Source organism: Myxocyprinus asiaticus, chromosome 39 (assembly GCF_019703515.2).
Source record: "Myxocyprinus asiaticus isolate MX2 ecotype Aquarium Trade chromosome 39, UBuf_Myxa_2, whole genome shotgun sequence".
Lineage (NCBI taxonomy): Eukaryota > Metazoa > Chordata > Actinopteri > Cypriniformes > Catostomidae > Myxocyprinus > Myxocyprinus asiaticus.
The window spans coordinates 1,748,196-1,772,500 of NC_059382.1; the positions used below are offsets into that span (position 1 = coordinate 1,748,196).

At 39.1% G+C, this 24,305-nt stretch overlaps 1 protein-coding gene across 1 annotated transcript in view; it reads left to right on the forward strand.

Moving 5' to 3' along the window:
* Positions 1-2,580: 2,580 nt before the first annotated feature.
* The window catches only part of LOC127429924 (chloride channel protein 2-like), an 86,815-nt gene continuing 65,090 nt past the window's right edge, over positions 2,581-24,305 (forward strand). The window contains exon 1 of the mRNA XM_051679288.1: positions 2,581-2,809. Within this exon, the coding sequence (XP_051535248.1) occupies positions 2,759-2,809 (51 nt within the window). The 5' untranslated portion in view covers positions 2,581-2,758. The remainder of the gene's footprint in view (positions 2,810-24,305) is intronic.

A 24,305-nucleotide genomic window follows, 5' to 3' on the forward strand; every position in this document is an offset into this window, starting at 1 on the left:
GTGTCTCAAGTCTTAAGCAACAATCTGAACAGTCTCTGTGTCTCTGTGGTTTCTAGGAACCACATAAAGAGTTCTTTTACACAACATTATAAAACTTTTTATACAATAGATCTTCATGCAAACAGGGACACGTCCTGTGTCACGTCAAAGTGCAGTTCAGGAATTTTTTATATGCATGGCAAGATTTCAACATTTTATTTTGTTGCTCTTTTCTATTTAAAGATTATCTCAAACATGTATGTGAAGTAAATATTGGATAAATATTAGAGATTTCTATGGGTTACAGACAGCAGAAACGGTTTACTGTAAATACAGCTCAAGTTCAAGGGTTATTTCACACCTTTAATTACTGGAACAGTTTAATTAAATTAACTTAATTACCATATTAGTATATTCTTCTGGTGGAGTCTCATTTTATAATTTGCTATTTATATAGAACTCTATTCTAGGATTGTATATATATATCTTTGCATTATACACATTTTATAGAGTGAATTCATGTAAAGTGTGCCACTTTTTGACACTGGCATCACACAACACATCATTACACATACATAAATATCATATATTGCCATAACGTTTTAAACAGCAATACACATTGCAATGCATGAAAGAACAGATGGCAGGAATAATGTAACAGAACAGTATGAAATAGGATTGAAGTGTTTTCTATCAGAACCCATTGGCGGTGTCTCAAAACCTGGTAAGCTGCCTACCTAGATAGAATTTGGACATCATAGTGAGCATTTTCTTACAGAACCCACTGGTTGTGTTTCAAAATCTAGTTTTAGGTTCAGAACGCTTCTTTAATGCCCAAAATGCAGTCTAAGTAGGGAGCTCACTAGGTTTTGAGACACTGTCAGACTGTTCTGAGAGAAAATATTAGGAATTATTTCCAAAAATGCAGTCTAGGTACTAGGCAGCTAACTGGGTTTTGAGACTCAGCTAGTGTGTTCTGAGAGAAAATACTACGAATTGTTTAGATAGGAATCTTACTAGGTTTTGAGACACCGTCAGAGGCAAAATACTAAGAGTTATATGGGAAAATGCTGTCTAGGTAGGCAGCTAACTAGGTTTTGAGACACAGACAGCATGTTCTGAAAGAAAATACTAAGTATTATTTTCACACAAAAAAATCTGTCTAAGTAGGGAGCTCACTAGGTTTTAGACGCATCAGTGTGTTATGAGAGAAAATGTAAAAAATTATATAAATATTGCTGTCTTGGTAGGCAGCTAGCTAGGTTTAGAAACACAGACAGTGTATCCTACTGTAATGAAAACAATTATATGAATTATGAAGGCTACATCAAGTTTGCTGACAGAAAATACAAAGAATTAGCAATATAAAACAAAATGCTGTCTAGATAGGGATCTCGCTAGGTTTCAAGACAAGTCAGTTTGTTCTGAGGGAAAATCCTAAGAATTATATACATATATCAGGGGCGTAGCAATCATTTTAAAAGTGGGGGGGACACAGCTGTCAGTAGGTGGTTCGCACAGACCCAACACTTACAGTGCAGTATTCATATATTACAGTATATATTAATATATAAGTATTATATTAATATATACGTATTATTTACTTTTAATATTTGTAGTATTTTAAAGATTCAAGTATTGTGGGCGTGGGTAGCTCAGCGAGAACTGACACTGACTATCACCCCTGGAGTCACGAGTTCGTATCCAGGGTGTGCTGAGTGACTCCAGCCAGGTCTCCTAAGCAACCAAATTGGCCCGGTTGCTAGGGAGGCTATAGTCACATCTCCTCGTGGTGGCGATTAGTGGTTCTCGCTCTCAATGGGGCGTGTGGTAAGTTGTGTGTGGATGGTGGAGAGTAGCATGAGCCTCCACATGCTGTGAGTCTCCGCGGTGTCATGCACAACGAGTCACGTGATAAGATGCGCGGATTGACGGTCTCATAATTGGAGGCAACTGAGACTTGTCCTCCGCCACCCGGATAAGGTGAGTAACCGCACCACCACGAGGACCTACTAAGTAGTGGGAATTGGGAGAAAAGGGGATAAAAAAATATATAGCAAAAATAGCTGCAAAAATAAAGGGCTTCTGTTTCACACATGACAATAAAAGACTGAGCACAAGCTGGTCCTGAATAAATTATTTAATCAATTACAATAATGACAACTGCGCATGTGCACAATTTTTTTTTGGCTCTGTGCTTGTACATTGTGGGATTTAAATGTATCCAAGTGGCTCGAGTGTTTTGACTACGTTATAAGAACAAAGTAAATCTATCATTTCCCTATATATATATATATATATATATATATATATATATATATATATATATATATATATATATATGCCATCTAGAAAATCTAGTGTGTGTGTTCTAAAAGAAAACACTAAGAATTATGTTGAAAAATGCTGTCTAGAGTCTAGGTAGGCAGTTGACTAGGTTTTGTGACACAGTCAGTGTGTTTTGAGAGAAAATCTTAAGAATTAGCTCGTAAAATGCAGTCTATGTAGGGATCTCGCTGTGTTTTGTTACACCTCCCGTGTTCCGTGTGTCTTTGCGCTGAGTGGGCGGAGCTTCTCTGTAAGTCCCGCCTTCATCTTCAGCTGAACACAAACTTCTTTCACACATTTAAACCCACGAACTCGGTCTCACACAGTGTCATTACACAAGAGCCGCGCTGAACTCCACGCACTGACGCGCCGCAGGTCCACGCTTGCGGAGTGTGTATGTGATTGAGATCTCCTGTTTGTGTGACTGTAAGTGTGTGTGTGAGCTGCAGTCATGGCCGTGGACGGAACAGACCAGCGCGCGCTGCAGTATGAACAAACTTTGGTGAGTGTTTCTTCTCTTTTTCCAGAAAGTCTCGCAGCTCGTGGGAGTTTCTGTCACTACGCACATAAACACTTGTGTGTCTGTAAATGTCATTCAGTTAGATGGAGAGCTGTCTGTCACACTTGTGTGGTGCTTGTTGTGTGTGTGTGTGTGTGTGTGTGTGTGTGTGTGTGTGTGTGTGTGTGTGTGTGTGTGAGTGTGAGAGAGAGAGAGTGTGAGTTAGTGAGGGTGAGTGAGTGTTTATTTTCACATCAAGGGAAGTTGAGTAACAATGACATGATAAGCTGATATCAGAGATGGACTCTCTGTTCCTGGCTGTCTTGTCTGTCTCTTTCTGTCGCTCTCTTCATCTGTCGAACATTCTCACCACCCTTTCTGTCTGTCTGTATCTGTCAATCTCTGTGCTTCATCTTTCTGTCTCTCTCTCTCTCTCTCTCTCTCTCTCTCTATACCTCTATACCTGTTCTTGATCTGTCTGTCTCTCTACCTGTCTCTCTCTCTACCTGTTCTTGATCTGTCTGTCTCTCTACCTTTCTCTCTCTCTCTCTCTCTCTCCTTGTTCTTGATACGTCTCTCTCTCTACCTCTCTCTCGCTCTCTCTCTACCTGTTCTTGATCTGTCTCTCTCTCTACCTCTCTTTCTCTCTGCCTGTTCTTGATCTGTCTGTCTCTCTCTACCTGTCTCTCTCTACCTGATCTTGATTTGTCTGTCTCTCTACCTGTCTCTCTCTCTCTACCTGATCTTGATCTGTCTGTCTCTCTACCTGTCTCTCAATACCCGTTCTTGATCTGTCTCTCTCTCTACCTGTCTCTCTCTCTCTACCTGTTCTTGATCTGTCTTTCTCTCTACCTGTCTCTCTCTACCTGTTCTTGATCTTTCTGTCTCTCTACCTGTCTCTCTCTCTCTATACCTGTTCTTGAGCTGTCTGTCTCTCTACCTGTCTCTCTCTACCTGTTCTTGATCTGTCTGTCTCTCTACCTGTCTCTCTCTCTCTATACCCGTTCTTGATCTGTCTGTCTCTCTACCTGTCTCTCTCTCTCTATACCCGTTCTTGATCAGTCTGTCTCTCTACCTGTCTCTCTCTACCTGTTCTTGATCTGTCTGTCTATATACCAGTCTCTCTCTATACCCGTTCTTGATCTGTCTGTCTCTCTACCTGTCTCTCTCTCTCTACCTGATCTTGATCTGTCTGTCTCTCTACCTGTCTCTCTCTACCTGATCTTGATCTTTCTGTCTCTCTACCTGTCTCTCTCTCTATACCCGTTCTTGATCTGTCTGTCTCTCTACCTGTCTCTCTCTACCTGTTCTTGATCTGTCTGTCTACCAGTCTCTCTCTATACCCGTTCTTGATCTGTCTGTCTCTCTACCTGTCTCTCTCTACCTGATCTTGATCTTTCTGTCTCTCTACCTGTCTCTCTCTCTATACCTGTTCTTGATCTGTCTGTCTCTCTACCCGTTCTTGATCTGTCTGTCTCTCTACCTGTCTCTCTCTCTCTATACCCGTTCTTGATCTGTCTCTCTCTCTACCTGTCTCTCTCTCTACCTGTTCTTGATCTGTCTGTCTCTCTACCTGTCTCTCTCTATACCTGTTCTTGATCTGTCTGTCTCTCTACCTGTCTCTCTCTCTCTACCTGATCTTGATCTGTCTGTCTCTCTACCTGTCTCTCTCTACCTGTTCTTGATCTTTCTGTCTCTCTACCTGTCTCTCTCTCTATACCCGTTCTTGATCTGTCTGTCTCTCTACCTGTCTCTCTCTACCTGTTCTTGATCTGTCTGTCTACCAGTCTCTCTCTATACCCGTTCTTGATCTGTCTGTCTCTCTACCTGTCTCTCTCTACCTGATCTTGATCTTTCTGTCTCTCTACCTGTCTCTCTCTCTATACCCGTTCTTGATCTGTCTGTCTCTCTACCTGATCTTGATCTGTCTGTCTCTCTACCTGTCTCTCTCTACCTGATCTTGATCTTTCTGTCTCTCTACCTGTCTCTGTCTCTATACCCGTTCTTGATCTGTCTGTCTCTCTACCTGTCTCTCTCTCTACCTGATCTTGATCTGTCTGTCTCTCTACCTGTCTCTCAATACCTGTTCTTGATCTGTCTGTCTCTCTACCTGTCTCTCTCTCTATACCTGTTCTTGATCTGTCTGTCTCTCTACCTGTTCTTGATCTGTCTGTCTCTCTACCTGTCTCTCTCTCTCTATACCCGTTCTTGATCTGTCTGTCTCTCTACCTGTCTCTCTCTCTCTATACCCGTTCTTGATCTGTCTCTCTCTCTACCTGTTCTTGATCTGTCTGTCTCTCTACCTGTCTCTCTCTATACCTGTTCTTGATCTGTCAGTCTCTCTACCTGTCTCTCTCTACCTGATCTTGATCTTTCTGTCTCTCTACCTGTCTCTCTCTCTATACCCGTTCTTGATCTGTCTGTCTCTCTACCTGTCTCTCTCTCTACCTGATCTTGATCTGTCTGTCTCTCTACCTGTCTCTCAATACCTGTTCTTGATCTGTCTGTCTCTCTACCTGTCTCTCTCTCTCTACCTGTTCTTGATCTGTCTGTCTCTCTACCTGTTCTTGATCTGTCTGTCTCTCTACCTGTCTCTCTCTCTCTATACCCGTTCTTGATCTGTCTGTCTCTCTACCTGTCTCTCTCTCTCTATACCCGTTCTTGATCTGTCTCTCTCTCTACCTGTTCTTGATCTGTCTGTCTCTCTACCTGTCTCTCTCTATACCTGTTCTTGATCTGTCAGTCTCTCTACCTGTCTCTCTCTACCTGTTCTTGATCTGTCTGTCTCTCTACCTGTCTGTCTCTCTCTCTCTCTCTGTCTTGTCTTGTCAGTGTGTATATGATGGTTTTGTGTATTGTGATGTTGCATTCAGGGTCAGAAATTAAAGGGGGCTTTTTGCAAATTGGCCCAGTTAAATTTTTTGTTTAATTTTTTAAATAACATCTGATAGAGATTAGTTATTAGTTGTTATCACTGAAAATATGATTTTATGTTGATTTAATTGAATGGGCAGGAGGTAATACATATTCTCAATCTAATTATTCAAATTGAAAACGATTTGAAAGCTAATTGATTTAAGTATTTGAATATAAGAGTGACATGGTATTTTTTAAATATATATTTAAAAAAAAAAAAATCCCATATAAATGTTAAATATGCCCCTGAAAATTAATCCTTAAAGGAATATTCCGGGTTCAATACAAGTTAAGCTCAGTCGACAGCATTTGTGGGATAATGTTGATTACCACAAAAATTAATGTCGACTCGTTCCTCCTTTTCTTTAAAAAAAACACAAATCTGTGTTCCAGTGAGTCACTTACAATGGAAGTCAATGGAGTAACACAGCCAAAATGATTGAAAAAAACAAAAATGAAAAAGACGGAAATGTCCCGAAGGTTGCACAAGGGTTAAGATAAAAAGGACAGATAATATGAAACAAGACGCAAGTGGCACGGGTCTCGGATGACCACCTCCCCTCGTGTCAGTGCCACTGTTGTGGTCAGAAATGAAGACCCCAGGCTGCCAACTGTAGAGGGCATGAGAGAGAGAGGAGGGGAACAGTAACGCTCTCCTGTCGCTGCTCTCTGAGAGACCTGTCTCTATCCCGTGTCCCCGCATGTACATGATGGAGAAGCGGTTAATCGCGCCGCCCCTGAGATGTGAGCCATTGTACTCACACCCCAGATTTGAAAGCGCGCATCATGGCTGATGGCCCAAAATTTCAGATCATAATAAACATAAATACAGTGATAAACGTCTCTCAGAAGGCTGACGACGCATTTATTGTTTGCTTACCCAGTCATTCGTGTTTAATTGTATTATTTAATTATTTAAACCACCTCAGCTGCTAAATAAAAGTTAATCCTGATATTTAAATCAGAGTTTAAATTAATGGAGCAACAGAATTAAAATAAATCTAGATTTACTGTGAAAATGAAATCAGGATTGAACGGTGGTTTAAGTGTAACCCTGATCATTTTTAAACAAAGTTTAAAGTTTGGTGCAACAGAATTATTAGATAAACCTTGATTTAATCTAAATGTAAGAATAATCCTTGTTGGTGCAATCCATCCTTTGACGTTTTGCAGACTTTTGTGTGTTTTCTTTTCAAAGAATAGCCAAATCTACCTTGTCCTTCTCTCCAAAGAAATGAATAGGTAACTATGGTAACCAGATGTTTTTCCTGCATGGGTGGGTTTGGCCTCCTTGCTTACTATCTGTAAGTTCAGATATCATAAGTTGACATGTCAGACCGCTCAAACAAACATAGCATTGTTTTGAAAGTGCCACAGTGTTAACTCTCTTCAGGAAGTTTTTCTTAAAGATTGCTCTGAACATTAAACTGGATTAAGAGGAAGTATTGCAACATCCGAAAACACCCAGAACTCTGTTGTCATGTGAAGTTTGTCTGAATGAACACGCTCTCAATGGAAGTGTCTGTGGCCAGAAACTTTTATTTTAATCATTAGCAGAATGGCTCCATGTGTTTGTGTAAGTGTTCCATTGGACATCAATGTATTGTCGTTATCATAATTTCAAAAGGAAGATAAAGATACATATTAGTCGTTATGCAACCAGCAGCGCTGCTGAATCAACACAATCTAACACAACAAGTTTAACAGTACAAGTTTAGCTCAATCCACAGCAGATGTGACAAAATGTTGATTACCACAGAAAATCAGTCACTTACACTGGAAGTCAGTGGGGCCAAAACATTCAAATACTCACCGTTTCAAAAGTATAGCCACAAGCCGCAAACAACATGTGTGTAAACATGATTTTACTGTGATAAAATCACTTACAGCGTTACATTGTCACAACTTGTCAGTCAATCATTGTTTTGAGGAATGAAGGCTATACAATGCTTTCATACAAAGGTGTACACTACAGTCTTCAAACACAAAGGACAACTGATTCTAACAAGGACAGAAAGAGATGTGGAAGACCAGATGTACAACTAAACAAGAGGATAAGTACATCAGAGTCTCTAGTTTGAGAAATAGACGCCTCACATGTGCTCAGCTGACAGCTTCATTGAATTCTACCCGCTCAACACCAGTTTCATGTACAACAGTAAAGAGAAGACTCAGGGGTGCAGGCCTTATGGGAAAAAGAAAAGGTTCGAGTGGGCAAAGAAACACAGACATTGGACAACAGATAATTGGAAAAGAGTGTTCTGGATCTTAACCCCATTGAGCTTTTGTGGGATCAGCTAGACTGTAAGGTGTGTGAGAAGTGCCCGACAAGACAGACACATCTATGGCAAGTGCTACAGGAAGTGTGGGGTGAAATGTCACCTGAGTATCTGGACAAACTGACCGCTAGAATAACAAGGATCTGCAAAGCTGTCATTGCTGCACGTGGAGGATTTTATGATGAGAACTCTTTGACGTAGTTTAAGAAGTTCTGAAAAACAATTTCAAATTGTAATTGTAATTTTTCACGTTATTAAAGTCCTGACTATACATTGTGATCAGTTGAATGCCTTTTTCTCCCCAATTTGGAATACCCAAAAGTCCTCGTGGTGGCATAGTGACTCGCCTCAATCCGGGTGGCGGTAGACGAATCTCAGTTGCCTCCGCATCTTATCACGTGGCTTGTTGAGCGCGTTAGCGCAGAGACGTAGCGCGTGTGGAGGCTTCACGCTATCCTCCGCGGCATCCACGCACAACTCACCACACGCCCCACCAAGAGCGAACCACATTATAGCGACCACAAGGAGGTTACCCCATGTGACTCTACCCACCCTAGCAACCGGGCCAATTTGGTTGCTTAGGAGACCTGGCTGGAGTCACTCAGCACACCCTGGATTCAAACTCGTGATTCCAGGTGTGATAGTCAGCGTCAGTACTCGCTGAGATACCCAGGCCCCCCTATTTAATATAGATTTTACATTTATCTTAATCTCTCAAAAATCAGCTTTATGATTTGTAATTTCTGTTTGCTCCATTTTTGTGATCTCTCTCTCTCGTTCAGTATTCAATGTGTCTTTAATGGGCTGTGAGTGCATTGTGGGTATTGAAAGACAATTAATTGGATTAAATGAGAACAGAGACCTTAGTTTACATCACATCCTGTTTGCTTTGTCTCCGATTCAGAGAGAAAGAGACTGGTTTTAGGCTCAACTAGAGCGAGCAGTTCTGTCTTTTATTGTCACACATCTGGTTGTCTGTTCAAGTCGAGACTGATGTCTTGTTTTGGGTGTGACACTGAAATTAAAGTTAACTTGTTTTGCTGTATTCGTGAGGCACAAAATGCCCTTGTCTTGACAAAAATGTAGTCACATTTTATTGTGAACTCGTATTTTGAAAAGCAAGTTGTGAGCCAGACATCACTATTACAGAGTTCATTATGATTTGCTTTAAATCTGCTGATGTCATCAGGTTTGTGTGAGTGGTTAGGGTTACTGAAAACCATTGTGTCTATGAGAGGTCTTCACGAATATAGCTTTTAATCTAAGTTGTGTGTGTATTATAATTTTCTCTTATGTAGGTGGTCTGATGTTTAGCTGTAAACCACAAACTTTATATTAATAATTTGCCTGTATGTGCATTTCCATTGTTCATCAGAACAGATAAGAGCTGTTAGACGCGTCTTTATGGAGATATTGATTATTTTTGTTCTCGATCTGAAGTGTGTGATGGTTCAGAGAGGTAATGAATAACTGTATGTGATCTAAGCATCTATTTGATCTTATTCAGGAATGTTCTGTATGTCTCTATAAACAAGGTGCATAATACCTGACTTCTGTATCTGTTACCTGTAGATAAAATTCTATTGCATGCTTTTAAAGGGACAGTTCACCCAAAAATAAAAATTCTCTCATCATTTACTCACCCTCATGCCATCCCAGATGTGTATGACTTCCTTTCTTCTGGAGATCACAAATGAAGATTTTTAGAAGAATATCTCAGCTCTGTAGGTCCGTACAATGCAAGTGAATGGTGACCAGGACTTTGAAGCTCCGAAAAAATCATATAAAGGCAGCAGAAAAGTAATCCATCCATAATCCATATCTTCAGAAGTGATAGGATAAGTATGGGTGAGAAACAGATCAATATTTAAGTCATTTTCTACTATAAATCTCCACTTTCACTTTTACATTCTTCTTCTGTTTTTTGACAGTTTGCATTCTTCGTGCATTTCACCACCTACTGGTCGGGCTTGTCAAAGGTTGAGATTTAAAGAGAGTTTCTCACTCACACCTGTCATATATTTTCAGAAGACATGGATTAAACCACTGGGGTTTTATGGATTGCTTTTATGCTGCCTTAATGTGCTTTTTGGAGCTTCAAAGTTCTGGTCACCATTCACTTGCATTGTATGGATCTACAGAGCTGAGATATTCTTCTAAAATCTTAATTTGTTTTCTACAGAAGAAAGTAAGTCATACACATCTGGGATTGCATGAGGGTGAGTAAATGATGAGAGAATTTTCATTTTTGGGTGAACTATCCCTTTAAAAGCCCTCTAAAAAGATTTGGCACTTATAAAACATAATATAATATAATATATAATGAAATATGTTGCTTGCAATGAAAAAAGAAGGACAATAATTTGAAAGTCACCCAGTATTTTGCTTTAAACACACAAGAGAGGCTTTTGGGAGTGGAAACTCAAAGGTCACAGGTTTAGTCTCGTGTAGGTTGAAGAGTTACAGAGATGCCTGGGTCATTTACCCTGATTATTACCCTAGTAAAGCTGCACTTCCTGTGCAATATGTTGCTCCGGTTAAAAAGTGTCTGCTGAACGTCAGCTGACCCAGTGAACTGGTCTGACCCTTAACTGTGTGAATAAGGTGCATGTGTTTAAGTTGCCGCATTGTGTCCACACACTCAAGATTTTAGGTTAAAATATACTTTAAGTGTGCCGTAACTACTCACCATTCCCTTTTAAATGTTTCCACCATTTTTAATCACATTTTACCTTTTTTAGTTCACTGAAACGTCCTGTGATGTCACAAGTTAATAGAGGTCGACCGATAGTGGATTTTGCAGTGGGAAAGTCTGATAACCGATTAATCGGCCGATAGTTTTTAATATAGACTTATAGCATATCAAAAACTTTTACTTATTCTTTCTGTAATATGATGGGCACAAAGAGTCCAAAATTTATAAAATCCCAAATGCAGATTTGGTGCATAACGCCGGATTTTTAAGAATAAACAAGCACAAAAACAAAACGGGGACTCTTATTTTGAAATGATGAAAAAGCTATCGTCTTAGATTTTTGCCGATAACCGATAGTTCCAAAAGCAACTTTTGGCATCGATTAATCGGTAAAACCAACATATCGGTCTACCTCTACAAGTACATTTTAAAAAGTGCAAAAATGACAATTTGAAATATTGAATATGTCACAAAACTGCACGAAGCAAAATGCTGTTTAAAATAGTTTATATGGAGCATAACACTTCCCAAAAGTATTTGGTGTCACATTTAATGACATTTATTTTTTGTTGTTCACAACTATTTTGACTTAAAGGGATAGTTCACCCAAAAATTAAAGTTCTTTCATCATTTACTCACCCTCATATTTTTCTTCTGTCGAACACAAAAGGGGATGTTCGGCAAAATGCCTCAGTCAAAGATGCAATGAAAGTGAATGGTGACTGAGACTAACATTCTGCTGAACATCACTATTTGTTTTCCACGAAGGAAGGAAAGTCATACAGGTTTGGAACAACATGAGGGTGAGTAAATGATGACAGAATTTCCACTCTTCTTTAAGCACACCTAATGCACAAAAGCAGCCTATAACATAAAAGAACAAACAAACACACACACACTCTGCTTCAGAGAATGATGAATGTCCCATCAGTAATGTGGTGAGTGCTTGTCTGCTAAAGGAATGTAATGAAAAGTCTTGAAAAGGGAGAAGAAATGAAAACAAGCCACAATGAATGAAAGAGTACGACTCGACACCACAGCAAACACAGACATATAGAAATAATCTAAATCAAAGAGCGTTGGGAAAATGCATGTGTGCATTGTCGTCACAAAGATCAAAATGATTACGGAACTGCAAAATACAGCATGACATTTCCTGACCAGACCAACAGCAGATAAAACCCATCCACAACTCATAATGAACATATTTAATTATAAACGGCCTCTCTATGATCTTGTGAAGTCAGATTTTGACTTGCATTGAATCTGTAAGAATCACGCTACTACTACAACAATGATTTTCACAATGAATTATTCACTTTCACACAAATCACGAGTAAAACGGCAGATCATTAGTTCATAAACACTAACAGTGCTGTGGAAAAGTATTTACCCCCTTTTTGATTTCTTCTGTTTTTTTTTTTTTGTAATTTTTCATACTAAATAGTTTCAGATCTTCAAACGAGATATAACATAAAACAAAGACAACCTGAGTAAACACAAAATACAGTTTTCAAATATATACACTATATTGCCAAAAGTATTCGCTCATCTGCCTTTAGACGCATATGAACTTAAGTGACATCCCATTCTTAATCCATAGGGTTTAATATGACGTCGGCCCACCCTTTGCAGCTATAACAGCTTCAACTCTTCTGGGAAGGCTTTCCACAAGGTTTAGGAGTGTGTTTATGGGAATTTTTGTCCATTCTTCCAGAAGCGCATTTGTGAGGTCAGACACTGATGTTGGACGAGAAGGCCTGGCTCGCAGTCTTCGCTCTAATTCATCCCAAAGGTGCTCTATCGGGTTGAGGTCAGGACTCTGTGCAGGCCAGTCAAGTTCTTCCACACCAAACTCGCTCATCCATGTCTTTATGGACCTTGCTTTGTGCACTGGTGCGCAGTCATGTTGGAACAGGAAGGGGCCATCCCCAAACTGTTCCCACAAAGTTGGGAGCATGGAATTGTCCAAAATCTCTTGGTATGCTGAAGCATTCAGAGTTCCTTTCACTGGAACTAAGGGGCCAAGCCCAGCTCCTGAAAAACAACCCCATACCATAATCCCCCCTCCACCAAACTTCACAGTTGGCGCAATGCAGTCAGACAAGTACCGTTCTCCTGGCAACCGCCAAACCCAGACTCGTCCATCAGATTGCCAGATGGAGAAGCGTGATTCGTCACTCCAGAGAACGCGTCTCCACTGCTCTAGAGTCCAGTGGCGGCGTGCTTTACACCACTGCATCTGACGCTTTGCATTGCACTTGGTGATGTATGGCTTGGATGCAGCTGCTCGGCCATGGAAACCCATTCCATGAAGCTCTCTACGCACTGTTCTTGAGCTAATCTGAAGGCCACATGAACTTTGGAGGTCTGTAGCGATTGACTCTGCAGAAAGTTGGCGACCTCTGCGCACTATGCGCCTCAGCATCCGCTGACCCCGCTCTGTCATTTTACGTGGCCTACCACTTCGTGGCTGAGTTGCTGTCATTCCCAATCACTTCCACTTTGTTATAATACCACTGAAAGTTGACTGTGGAATATTTAGTAGCGAGGAAATTTCACGACTGGACTTGTTGCACAGGTGGCATCCTATCACAGTACCACGCTGGAATTCACTGAGCTCCTGAGAGCGGCCCATTCTTTCACAAATGTTTGTAGAAGCAGTCTGCATGCCTAGGTGCTTCATTTTATACACCTGTGGCCATGGAAGTGATTGGAACACCTGAATTCAATTATTTGGATGGGTGAGCGAATACTTTTGGCAATATAGTGTATATATTTTTTTTATTGAAGCAAAAAAGTTATCCAACACCTATATCACCCATGTGAATAACTAACTGCCCCCTTAAACTTAATAGCTGGTTGTGCCACATTTAGCAGCAACAACAACTGCAATCAAACACTTCCGATAACTAGACATCAGTCTTTCACAACGATGTGGGGGAATTTTGTCCCACTCATCTTTGCATAACTGCTTTAGTTCAGACACATTGGAGGGTTTTTCAGGATGAACTGCCCGTTTAAGGTCCTGCCACAGCATCTCAATCGGGATCAAGTCAGGACTTTGAAAAGGCCACTCCAAAACGTCTTTTGAGCCATTCAGAGGTGGACTTACTCCTATGCTTTGGATCATTGTCTTGCTGAATAATCCAGTTGCACTTGAGCTTCAACTCATGGACTGATGACCGGACGTTCTCCTTTAGGATTTTCTGGTCGAGAGCAGAATTCATGTTTCCTTCAATTATTGCAAGTCTCCCTGAAGCAGCAAAGCATCCCCACACCATCACACTCCCACCACCATGCTTGACCGAAGGTATGATGTTCTTTTTGTGGGATTCTGTGCTTGATTTACACCAGATGTAACGGGACTTCTGTCTTCCAAACAGTTCCACTTTCGACTCATCAGTCCACAGAACATTCTCCCAAAAGCTTTGAGGATCATCAGGGTGTGTTTTGGCAAAATTCAGACGAGCTATAATGTTCTTCTGGGTTAACAGTGGTTTCCGCCTCGCCACTCTTCCATGGATGGCATTTTTGCCCAGTGTCTTTCTGATAGCGGAGTCATGAACGGTGACCTTTATTGATGCGAGAGAGGCCTGCAGTTCCTTAGATGTTGTCCTTGGCTTTCTGTGACATCCTGGATGAGTTGTTGCTGTGCTCTTGGAGGAATTTTGGAAGGTCGGCCACTTCTGGGAAGGTTCACTACTGTGCCAAGTTTTCTCCATTTGGAGATAATGGCTCTCACTGTGGTTCTTTGGAGTCCCAGAGCCTTTGAAATAGATTTGTAACCCTTCCCAGACTGATTTCAATCACCTTTTTCCTCATTTCTGGAATTCCTTTTGACCTTGGCATAGTGACCTTTTAGCCAACTTCATGCTGCTGAAAAAGTTGTATTTAGGTGTTGATTTGTTTGAACAGGGCTGGCAGTAATCAGATCTGGGTGTGTCTAGTCCAGCTGAACCCCATTATGAATGCAGTTTCAAAGATTTGGGGATTTAGTAACTAAGGGGGCAAATGTCATCACAGTCACGTGATTTTCATGAAATCAAGCTGGTTGTAGGTGATGTTTTCGGGCAAAGATTTTTGTAGGAAAATGTGCCTTATTGTCATGAAAATAATTGCACAATGCAAAACATCTTAATGGTCCTAAATATAAGCCGTATTTTCTTTATGTAAAATACCTCTTGACAGTATTCGTGAGATCCTGGTTGTGTTGTTTAAGGCTGAGACGAGACTGGTGTGTCTTGTAATTGGAGAGGATTTGACTGTGTGTTCACAGAATCAGATAATATTTCATACCCACTATCAGTCTGTTTGTGTGTGTGTAACGCTGGTTGATTTGTTAAAGATGCTATCTGAATGTATTTGTGATATCCAGTCTATACACACACATTTTCTCACGTAATCTGTGGTGTTATCGCACCAAACACACGCATCTTTGTTTATAGGGTTCTTTTAAATGCCTGCAAAAATTTCTCAATTTCCTACTACAAGTTGAGAACACCCTCTGTGGTGTGTGTGTGTTAGTGTGTGTGTTAGTGTGTGTGTGGAATAGAGTCAATGACTTAACAGACAGCGCTTTTGTAGAAAGGGACTTGTTAAGTACACACTAGTATTTGTACTTCATTACTATACACGTCTGATGAAAAGCTCCAGCAGCATTTGAGCACAGATGTCACTTGCTTTAATATTTTGTTATCTAATGCAAAGATGCATTCAGACAGTTTTAAGTGTGAACAAATACTTTTGGGTGAACCTGGACATCTCTGCCGACTTAACCCAACAAAACAGTCTTCAAAGGGAGCATTTTTCATGTTTGTACACCGTGTGTGTGAGCGGAGTAAAAATATCTCTCTTCTGGACCGAGTCCAGTGCTGTGCCATCAGTCTTTGCATGTTTCTAATGGGACAGTGGACCGATGTGGTCGTGGTTGCCATGGATACGTGCCATTTCCTTAAAGTCTTTTTGTAAACAGAGAAGTACTGTACTACAAATCCAGCTGTCTCTCTCTCTCTGGTGTCAGAAAGATTCACTCTTTTATTCATTCATTCATTCTGTCTCACATGGGACCCATGATGAATAGACACACACACACACACAGACAGGTGTTTGTGTCTCAGAGTGTGAAACTTTAACATGAGCTTTCCCAGTAAACGATTGAAGTGTGTGTGTGTGTGTGTGTGTGTGTGTGTGTGTTTGTGTTTGTGTTGTGTTCAGTAATATCTAATGTCAAACCATGTTTAAGTGAAAGGATGAAAAACAACATGGAAACTTTGTTCTTAGAAATTCCCATTTGCACACACACAATCAGTTTGTTTACATGTTGCACTAAAGCATGTTGGCTACATTAGGGGTGTGAATCTTTGGGTTGAAAGCGAATCGATTGGATTCACAATTCATAGGTTTTTCATTCGGTTCAGTATTTATTTATCTTTTGGCAAACTAAGAACGATTCGATACACATTGAAATTTGATTCGATTAAATTTACGATTTTATTCTTTTTTGTAATTTTTTTTTATGCATTTATAGGATTCTTTAAATACTTCCACTTATGTGTCTTAGGCAAGTAAAAAAGACATACTACTTAAGATAATTTCACCCAAAGTAACTTGAAAGAAAACACATTAAATACGGTATATGTACATACAGGCTACTTGGAAAACAGCAAAAAGTAGGGATGGGACGATATATGGAATTTCGTTATATCGCAAACCATATTGAGGCAAATCTTGATATTTTGAAATTGTAAACATTGATTTCTGTACATGTGATCATAAATGAAATGACCAGTCAAACATCGTAATCTCGCTATTGCTTGATTTTACTTCTACTACACTTTTTTTCTGCACTATTTACAGGGTTCACACAAGGTCCTTGAAGTGCTAAAAACTATTTTTGAAGGCTTATTTGTTTGTGATCTTTTCTTACAGTGAACGGTATTTGAGAAACTCTTATTATTTAAACTTTGAGCAATTATATCGTGTATTAAACAACTTCAAATTGATGATAAATTGTAATGTTCATTTTGCGCAAGCATTTAAAATAAATTACTTTGTCATTTAAGTGATATCATATCGAATCGAGATAATATAGAATTGTGAACCTCATATCGTATATCGAACTGAATCGTGAGAGAACCATATCGTCCCTAACAAAAACTTTAATGTGTTTATAACATATTTTAAGCTGAGGATAACTACGAAAGTTTTCCATGTTCCATATTTCACTATAAAAAGTCTATGTTTTTTAAAGATTTGATTAATTTGCATGACTTTTCCAGGCCTGGGAAGCATCATTTTAAAATTCCCTGATATTTACAGGTTTTCCATGACTGTGGGAACCTTGAATCAGTAAACGTATCCAGATATTACAATATAAAAGTAACATCATCTGACCACATTCAGTTTCCTCAAGGCCTTCAACAGGATCACACGGGAAGTCGGCATGCTGTTTCCGAAAGTTCCGGTACCCTAGGATCGGCAACAGTATGCCAACACGCTGACCTGCCATATCTCCCATCGGACATATTTGGAACGGCTCAACAACAGTTACTTTAACATAAAGACCTCGTGGCACGACTGTTAGCCCGTTGCGTCAGTTGCATGGGAGACCACAGTTAAGTCCCCACATTCAAACGATTTCACGTTTGTATAAACAATCATGAGCGTAATAAGGAGGTTGCATTTTTATTCCTAACATTGCATTTTGTCTCTACTAATGGTTAGGGTTAGATTTGGGTTTTGGTTGGGGGGGGGGGGCAGTGTTTTCAAATTCGGTCAACGTATACCGATTTCGGCTAAAGTTAAATCGGCACACACTTACCGATTTTAATGTGAGATCAGGCTGAGGCCTTATATGCAAATAAAGAGAAGAGAAAAGCAAAATCAACTTTTATGCACGCCCAACTAAAAAACAAGATAGCAGTTAAATAGCATTTTTTTATTTTTTTTATATTATAGCCCTATTCGGACAGGATTGGTTTTACATGAGGACTTGAGGTAATGTGATAATTACCAATGCTTCTTTGTGATTTTTTTTTTTTTTTTTTTTTTTTTTCGGACTTTTTATGGACCGAGAGTTGCAGACGGATCGGAGAGTGGCCGCAATCCCGTGAAGGATGATGGAAGCGTGCAGCGCACGTCTGTGAGGCATGTTTGAGATCCATGTTACTAATTTAATATTGATAACATTTTTAGTATTGTACACCGTTTTGTCGAATCGCGGTTCATTCGATTTTTTTTTTTTTTTTTTATTTTTTTTTTAGCATTATACATGACATTATTGTTTTAGTTGTACTGAAATTGAACTTTACAGTAAACATGCTGATGGAGGGAAAACTAGTCACTGGATTGGACACTTTATAACTATTGAATATTTATTTGAAGTAATTTTTATTTTTTTAGGGTAATTCTATCATGAGTAGGGATGCACCGATGCTAGTTTTTAGAGACTGAATGTGATTACTGGTACTTGCTGATACCAATACCATGTGTGTTGTGCCTAACAGGGCACCTTTATCTGTGTGTGTGTATATGTATGTATATATATATATATATATATATCCCCAATAGAGTGCAACAGTGCCCGCCCAATTTTTCAGCTGCTTGGTTCTAGGTGTATTTTTCCCATTCATTTTCTCCACAGTGATTTCATAAATCCGTCATAAAAGAGTTGTGCGCCATGAACCAAATGAATCAGCTCCGAGGTAATCACAACATCACAAACTTTGATTTGGAGCAAAAAAGTATTTAAAAATCAGACAAAAAGGCAAAGGTGCAAGACTGTGTACTTAACGTCTTTTAATGAGGAAATGAACCACGATCCCATGAAGCATTGCGAATGGCGTCGTCGAATGAAAAACTTTGGAAAAATAAAAACTAATGATTTAAAATCAGTACATTTTACGTTTATTTGCAAAAGATTCATTAATATATAAGTAGTTTGAGACTCGATTGCATCATTCACAGTGCATCATGGAAGTGCAGAGCTCTTTTGGCGCACTTTGTTTGCCCAGATTCTCTGATTGGTGGATCTCTCTTCAGGATTATGGGTAGTGTAGTTCTTCAGGAATTCCACTATTAAACAAGTTGAAATAACATGGACTGGTGGCTTCAACAGAATCGTATACCACTGATTAACAACATCGGAGCTCACAGTAGGTCTGTCTTTAAAAATCAGTTCGCCTATACATAAATTAATAGGATTTTTACTTTCAGAACCAGACTGTTTGGTTCTATATAGCACTGCCTCTCATACCGTATTGACTACTGCCTGCAAAACACACAATACACACACACACACACACACACACACACACACACACACACACACACACACATATATATACACTATCTCAGGTTTGCTAAAGTCTGTCATGTTGACAGATGAGACAAAAGTTGAACTATTGGGTGGATGTACACAGCATGATGTTTGCAGAAAACACAACTGTGTATATTGTGTATATGTCCCATTGTGTTTATAGTTACTGTCTATTGTTGCATGTTGAGCAGTTTTGTCAAATGTAACCAGGGAACAATGTTCTGTGGACACATGAGACAGAAGATGAACTTTGGTGGCTTGATGTCCACAGTGGTATGTTTGGAGAAAACACAACTGTGCTCCCATCACCTAACCCGGATCATCTCATCTGAACTGGAGGGAGTTTAAAGTGTTTACGGTCACTGACAGGGCAGTAAAGCCAAATCCTAGTCCAAAACATCGGGTCATCTGGCGAACAGTCTTTTCAAACTTTTATTGGGTTTAGGTTTTTTAAAAGTGAATCTGATAAACTCAAGGCTTTGAATTTTTGCTAGTTTAATGTTTTATTAGCAGTTTTGGGGAAGCTACTTTGAAACTTCCAACACTCTCACGGCGAAATCGTCAGGATTCGTACGACTTTTGGCTAATTTGTATGATATCGTGCGGCTGCACTCGTTTGAATTCCTACGAATTTCACTACAGCCAATGATGTCGCTGGACATCGTTTCCATACAGTTACTTGCTTATGTCATACACAGCTGCTTCCTATCATGTTTACACACTCTACTGATTGGTTAAGTTTGGGTAAGGGCGTAATATTAATAAGTATGTCCTTAACGCCTCGTGCGCAGAACTCGCGCTTACTTCCGCATTACACGTCCGCGTATTTGCACGTGATGAAGTCGTATGAGTTTATGCTAATAACATCGTGCGAGACCATACGAAATAACCAACTCATAAATTATATATGATTTTTCTTGAGATCGGGTTGGAAACTTCACCTACTATTTACTTAAATAAAGAAACGTACTCTAAATTAAATAAGTTAATCTTTAGTCAAATTAAACTTGTATAGCGCTATCATAAAATAAAATAAATTTAATTAATTTAAGCTAAAAATTTAATTTTTATTTGATTTAATTTACATTTTTAGTTTCATTTTATTTTTTGTTTTAATTTAATTTTAATTATTTTTTATATATATATATATATATATATATATATATATATAATACGTGCGTGCGTGCGTGCGTACGTACGTACGTATGTGTGTATGTATTGCAATCAGAGTAGATTTTATCTGTCCGAATGAAGCGATTCGCTAAAATGAATCAGATTTTAATGCTGAGACACCACTTATGTGAGAGAGGACATTTTAGGGCATTTTATTATTGATGTAATTTGCTAGAACTGCTCAATTAATCCAAAAAATAATCAAAATTACAATTACAGCTGTTGCAATTAACTAGTTCATTACAGCATTGCATTTCAGTCTATTCCAACATGCGTCAAAATGTTCTGTTTACAACATACGTTTTGTCCGTTGCGTGTAAATTAATCTAAAGACATATCAGTAATGCTCACTTTCCGTATAATTTATTCAAAACTTAAATAGCACTTTTTTTTGCAATTAAAATAATAAAGCAATTCAGGAACACAGTTTTCAACTTTTGGATGTGAAGCCTTCAAAAAGAATATGTCATGCAGCTGACCACACAAAATAAGTAATTTAATCGAAATATTTGCAATTGCAATATTAAGTGAACGAATCAGCAATCATGAATTTCTTCAAAATCGTGCAGCACTATGGTTTGTTCAGTTGTAAAGCCTGCTTGTACAATCCAGCGTGTCATAAAACGGCAGTGCAGTGTTTTATTGGCTACACAGTTGCTTCTTACTGGAAAAGCTACACTGTTATGACAATAACTGAACCGTCACTGAAAATGTAGTTAATAGCAGAACTACCGTTTGTTAGTTACTCCCCACCACTCTTCATCAGCCATTACAATTTCAACAGTACACCTTTGTGGTTTAACACACCTTTGAATGTCTGGACAAACAGTCACCTGTGTACATGCAAACACACACAGACACGTTGATCACTGAAGTACAGAGTTCTCAGAAGTGGAGGAGTTGGTTCAGTGAAAGTGTGTGTGACTTTGTACATTTCACAGGGATAAGAATGCAGCTCCACCGCCTGATAACCTCTGGAAAATTCTGCCTGCATTCCTACAAAATCCATTGTGACACAAACACACACCGATAATACTCAGACACACAAGGACTTAGCAAACGTCTAATGTCTTTTCAGTGGGAACAGATTTTTTCAGGATGTTGGATTTGCTGGAGTTTAATATGCAGTCACTGTAATTAAAGCCTCATGAAATCAAATGTTTTGTGGCTGTTAGTTATGTCTGGTCAGTGTCCTCCTTAAAGCTGACAAAGCAAACCTTTAGCTTATAAACATGTTTAAAGTTTACAGTCCATCTCTTCTGGGAAAATGAAGCAAAAATATTGATGATGTCATCCTGCACTCAGGGGTGTACTAAGATTTTTGTCCAATAGCATGAGAACGTCTCTTCCCCCAAATACCCAACCTGGTCTCATAGGATCACATAACTATACCTACATGTTTGCAAAATGATTTTCACACGTCTCGTTGTACATATCGCATCAGTTTCCTGGAGGCGCTACAACAATAATGACTTCTATTCACTTTCACACAATCACGAGTAAAACGGCAGATTATCAGTTCATAAACACTTACTTTTTGCCCTGTTTCTCACACAATACTATCTTATGACATGTAAATACTTTTACTATAGTGCGTGACTCATTTCAACATTTGCATTACATAATCAACTACATTTACAAGCTTGTTCAAGTGTAATCAAATTGTGCGGGAGCTCGACTGATAGAGTGTTGCACTTGTGATGTAAAGGACTGTATTTATGATAAGACAGCCAGTATTTAACTAGTGCTGGAGGTGTACATTCAGTTTCAACTTACAAGAATAAAAAATACAGGAACAAGTGATTTTAATAAAGCTAGTTTGAGATCATTTCCTATCGTGAAAAGTGTGTGTTTGCAATCTTTCCCGCTGATGGGACTGTTATCATCTCAGCAGTACAGTCTGTTCTAGCTATAATGAGTAAACACGTGTCGTGTTTATCTAATCAAGCTCCAGGCAGTTGATTGGTTCTTTTCTTATAATTGCACCGCCCAGTGTTATTGGTCTTGTTAGTGGTGTTAAAATATATGTTATAGCTTTAAATGTGTACATTCAGTTTATTTTCTTATTTACATGAATGTTGAAATTATGAAGTTATTATAATAGTTTTCTCAGACTGGACGAATCTCAGTTGCCTCCGCGTCTGAGACCATCAACCCGCGCATCTTATCACGTGGCTTGTTGAGTGCTTTGCCACGGAGACATAGCGCGTGTGGAGGCTTCACGCCATCCACCGCGGCAACCATGCTCAACTCACCACGCGCCCCACCGAGAGCGAACCACATTATAGCGACCACGAGGAGGTTACCCCATGTGACTCTACCCTCCCTAGCAACCGGGCCAATTTGGTTGCTTAGGAGACCTGGCTGGAGTCACTCAGCACACCCTGGGATTCAAACTAGCGAGCTAGCGAACTCCAGGGGTGGTAGCCAGCGTATTTTACCACTGAGCTACCCAGACCCCCTTGTCTTTTTTGTTCTTTGGATTGTTCCAGTGTATGTTCTTGTTCCTCAGCTTTATGTACATGGATTTAAGACGCAAATATGAAAGCAAAGCCCCAAACTTAAACACACACACACACACACACACACACACACACACACACAAAAGTGAGAAAGTGAGATTAATCTCATCACGTGTGAAGGGGACTAACTAAATTCCTGTTAATTCCCTAATTTGACCTAGAAGTCAGATGTTTCCATTATTCATTCTTTATCTCTTTCACCATTAAATTCCATTAACTTTAAATTAATAATTTCTTATATTCCTTCTGTGTTGTCTAATTAGTGGTTTAAAGTAATTTTATGGCTTTAAATCTGTAGTTTTTTTGCAGTCTAGTCCCATAGAATAAAAGTTACTATAACTACATTTTTGTAAACTGACTTTTACGTGCAACGTTCTACGTTTCGTCACAGTTTCCTGGTGAATTGAACACTAGAGACGCTACAACAACTGTGCGTTTTATTCACTTTCACACAAATCACTAGTACGATGGCTGATTGACTTTATAAACAGTTATTTTTTGCACTTTTACTCACACACTGCTATGTTACGATATTGAAACACTTGTCTATAATGCATCATTTGAAAAACGATACATTTTAACACTTGTATTTCAGACACACCTACATTTACACACTTATTTCAATGTGATTAACTTCCGCGGTAGCTCAGCTGAAAGAGTGTTGGACGTTTGATTTCGAGCCCAGATGAACACACAGTTGACGCTTGAGATGAAAGTGTCATAGAAGCGACTTGAAATGACGTGGTTGCTTCAGAAAATGTGCTTTTTATGTAGCATTTGGCTTTAGGACACTATCGGTTAGTTTTAGGTGTTGGTTTGGGGTAAGGAATCGGATGTCTGTTTTGTTTACCTCTCATTTGATTTTAGATCACTATTGGTTCATTTTTAGGTTAAAGTTTTAGGTTAGGGAGGTGCGTCTTACTCATTTAAACCTCCATTTAATATTCACCTTTAAAAACCTCGTCTGATTACGACACTATTTCACTCGCTTTTGGCGCCCCCCGCTGGACATATCACTGGGAAACTGCAGCCAAACGTGTAATAAAGCACGTAATTTAGTTTTGCAACTATGTTGCCACTGTCACGTAATGTTCATGAGATCAAGCTGTTTTTTTTAATCATGTTCTGTACATGAATACTGTATTATTAAATTATCATAATAGTTTTCTCAGACTTATGTCAGGTTTTGAGATAGAATGTAGAGTTATGTGTGTTTCTATGTAGATTTAGGTTGGCATAATGTATCATTAAAAAGACCTAACCTTTTTTTCTCCAGGTTATACATCAACTGATATTATCTCTTATTAAAACATTATATACTATTCCATAAGTCAAAAGGACATCACTGTTTCAGGAACTGAACTCCCATGCAATTTATTAACACTTTGTACTAGACATTCATTGTCCCTTAGAGTGTTTAAAACCTTGAAGAAATTTCCTTAAATCACCTTTTCAAAATGTGAAAGATACCTGTTTGACAGAATGTCACCATCACTCATTACATACAGTATCTTGTTCCCTTGTCATCTTTCTCTCCACTTCTGACACACACACACACACACACACACACACACACATAGTATTGTCGGTATTG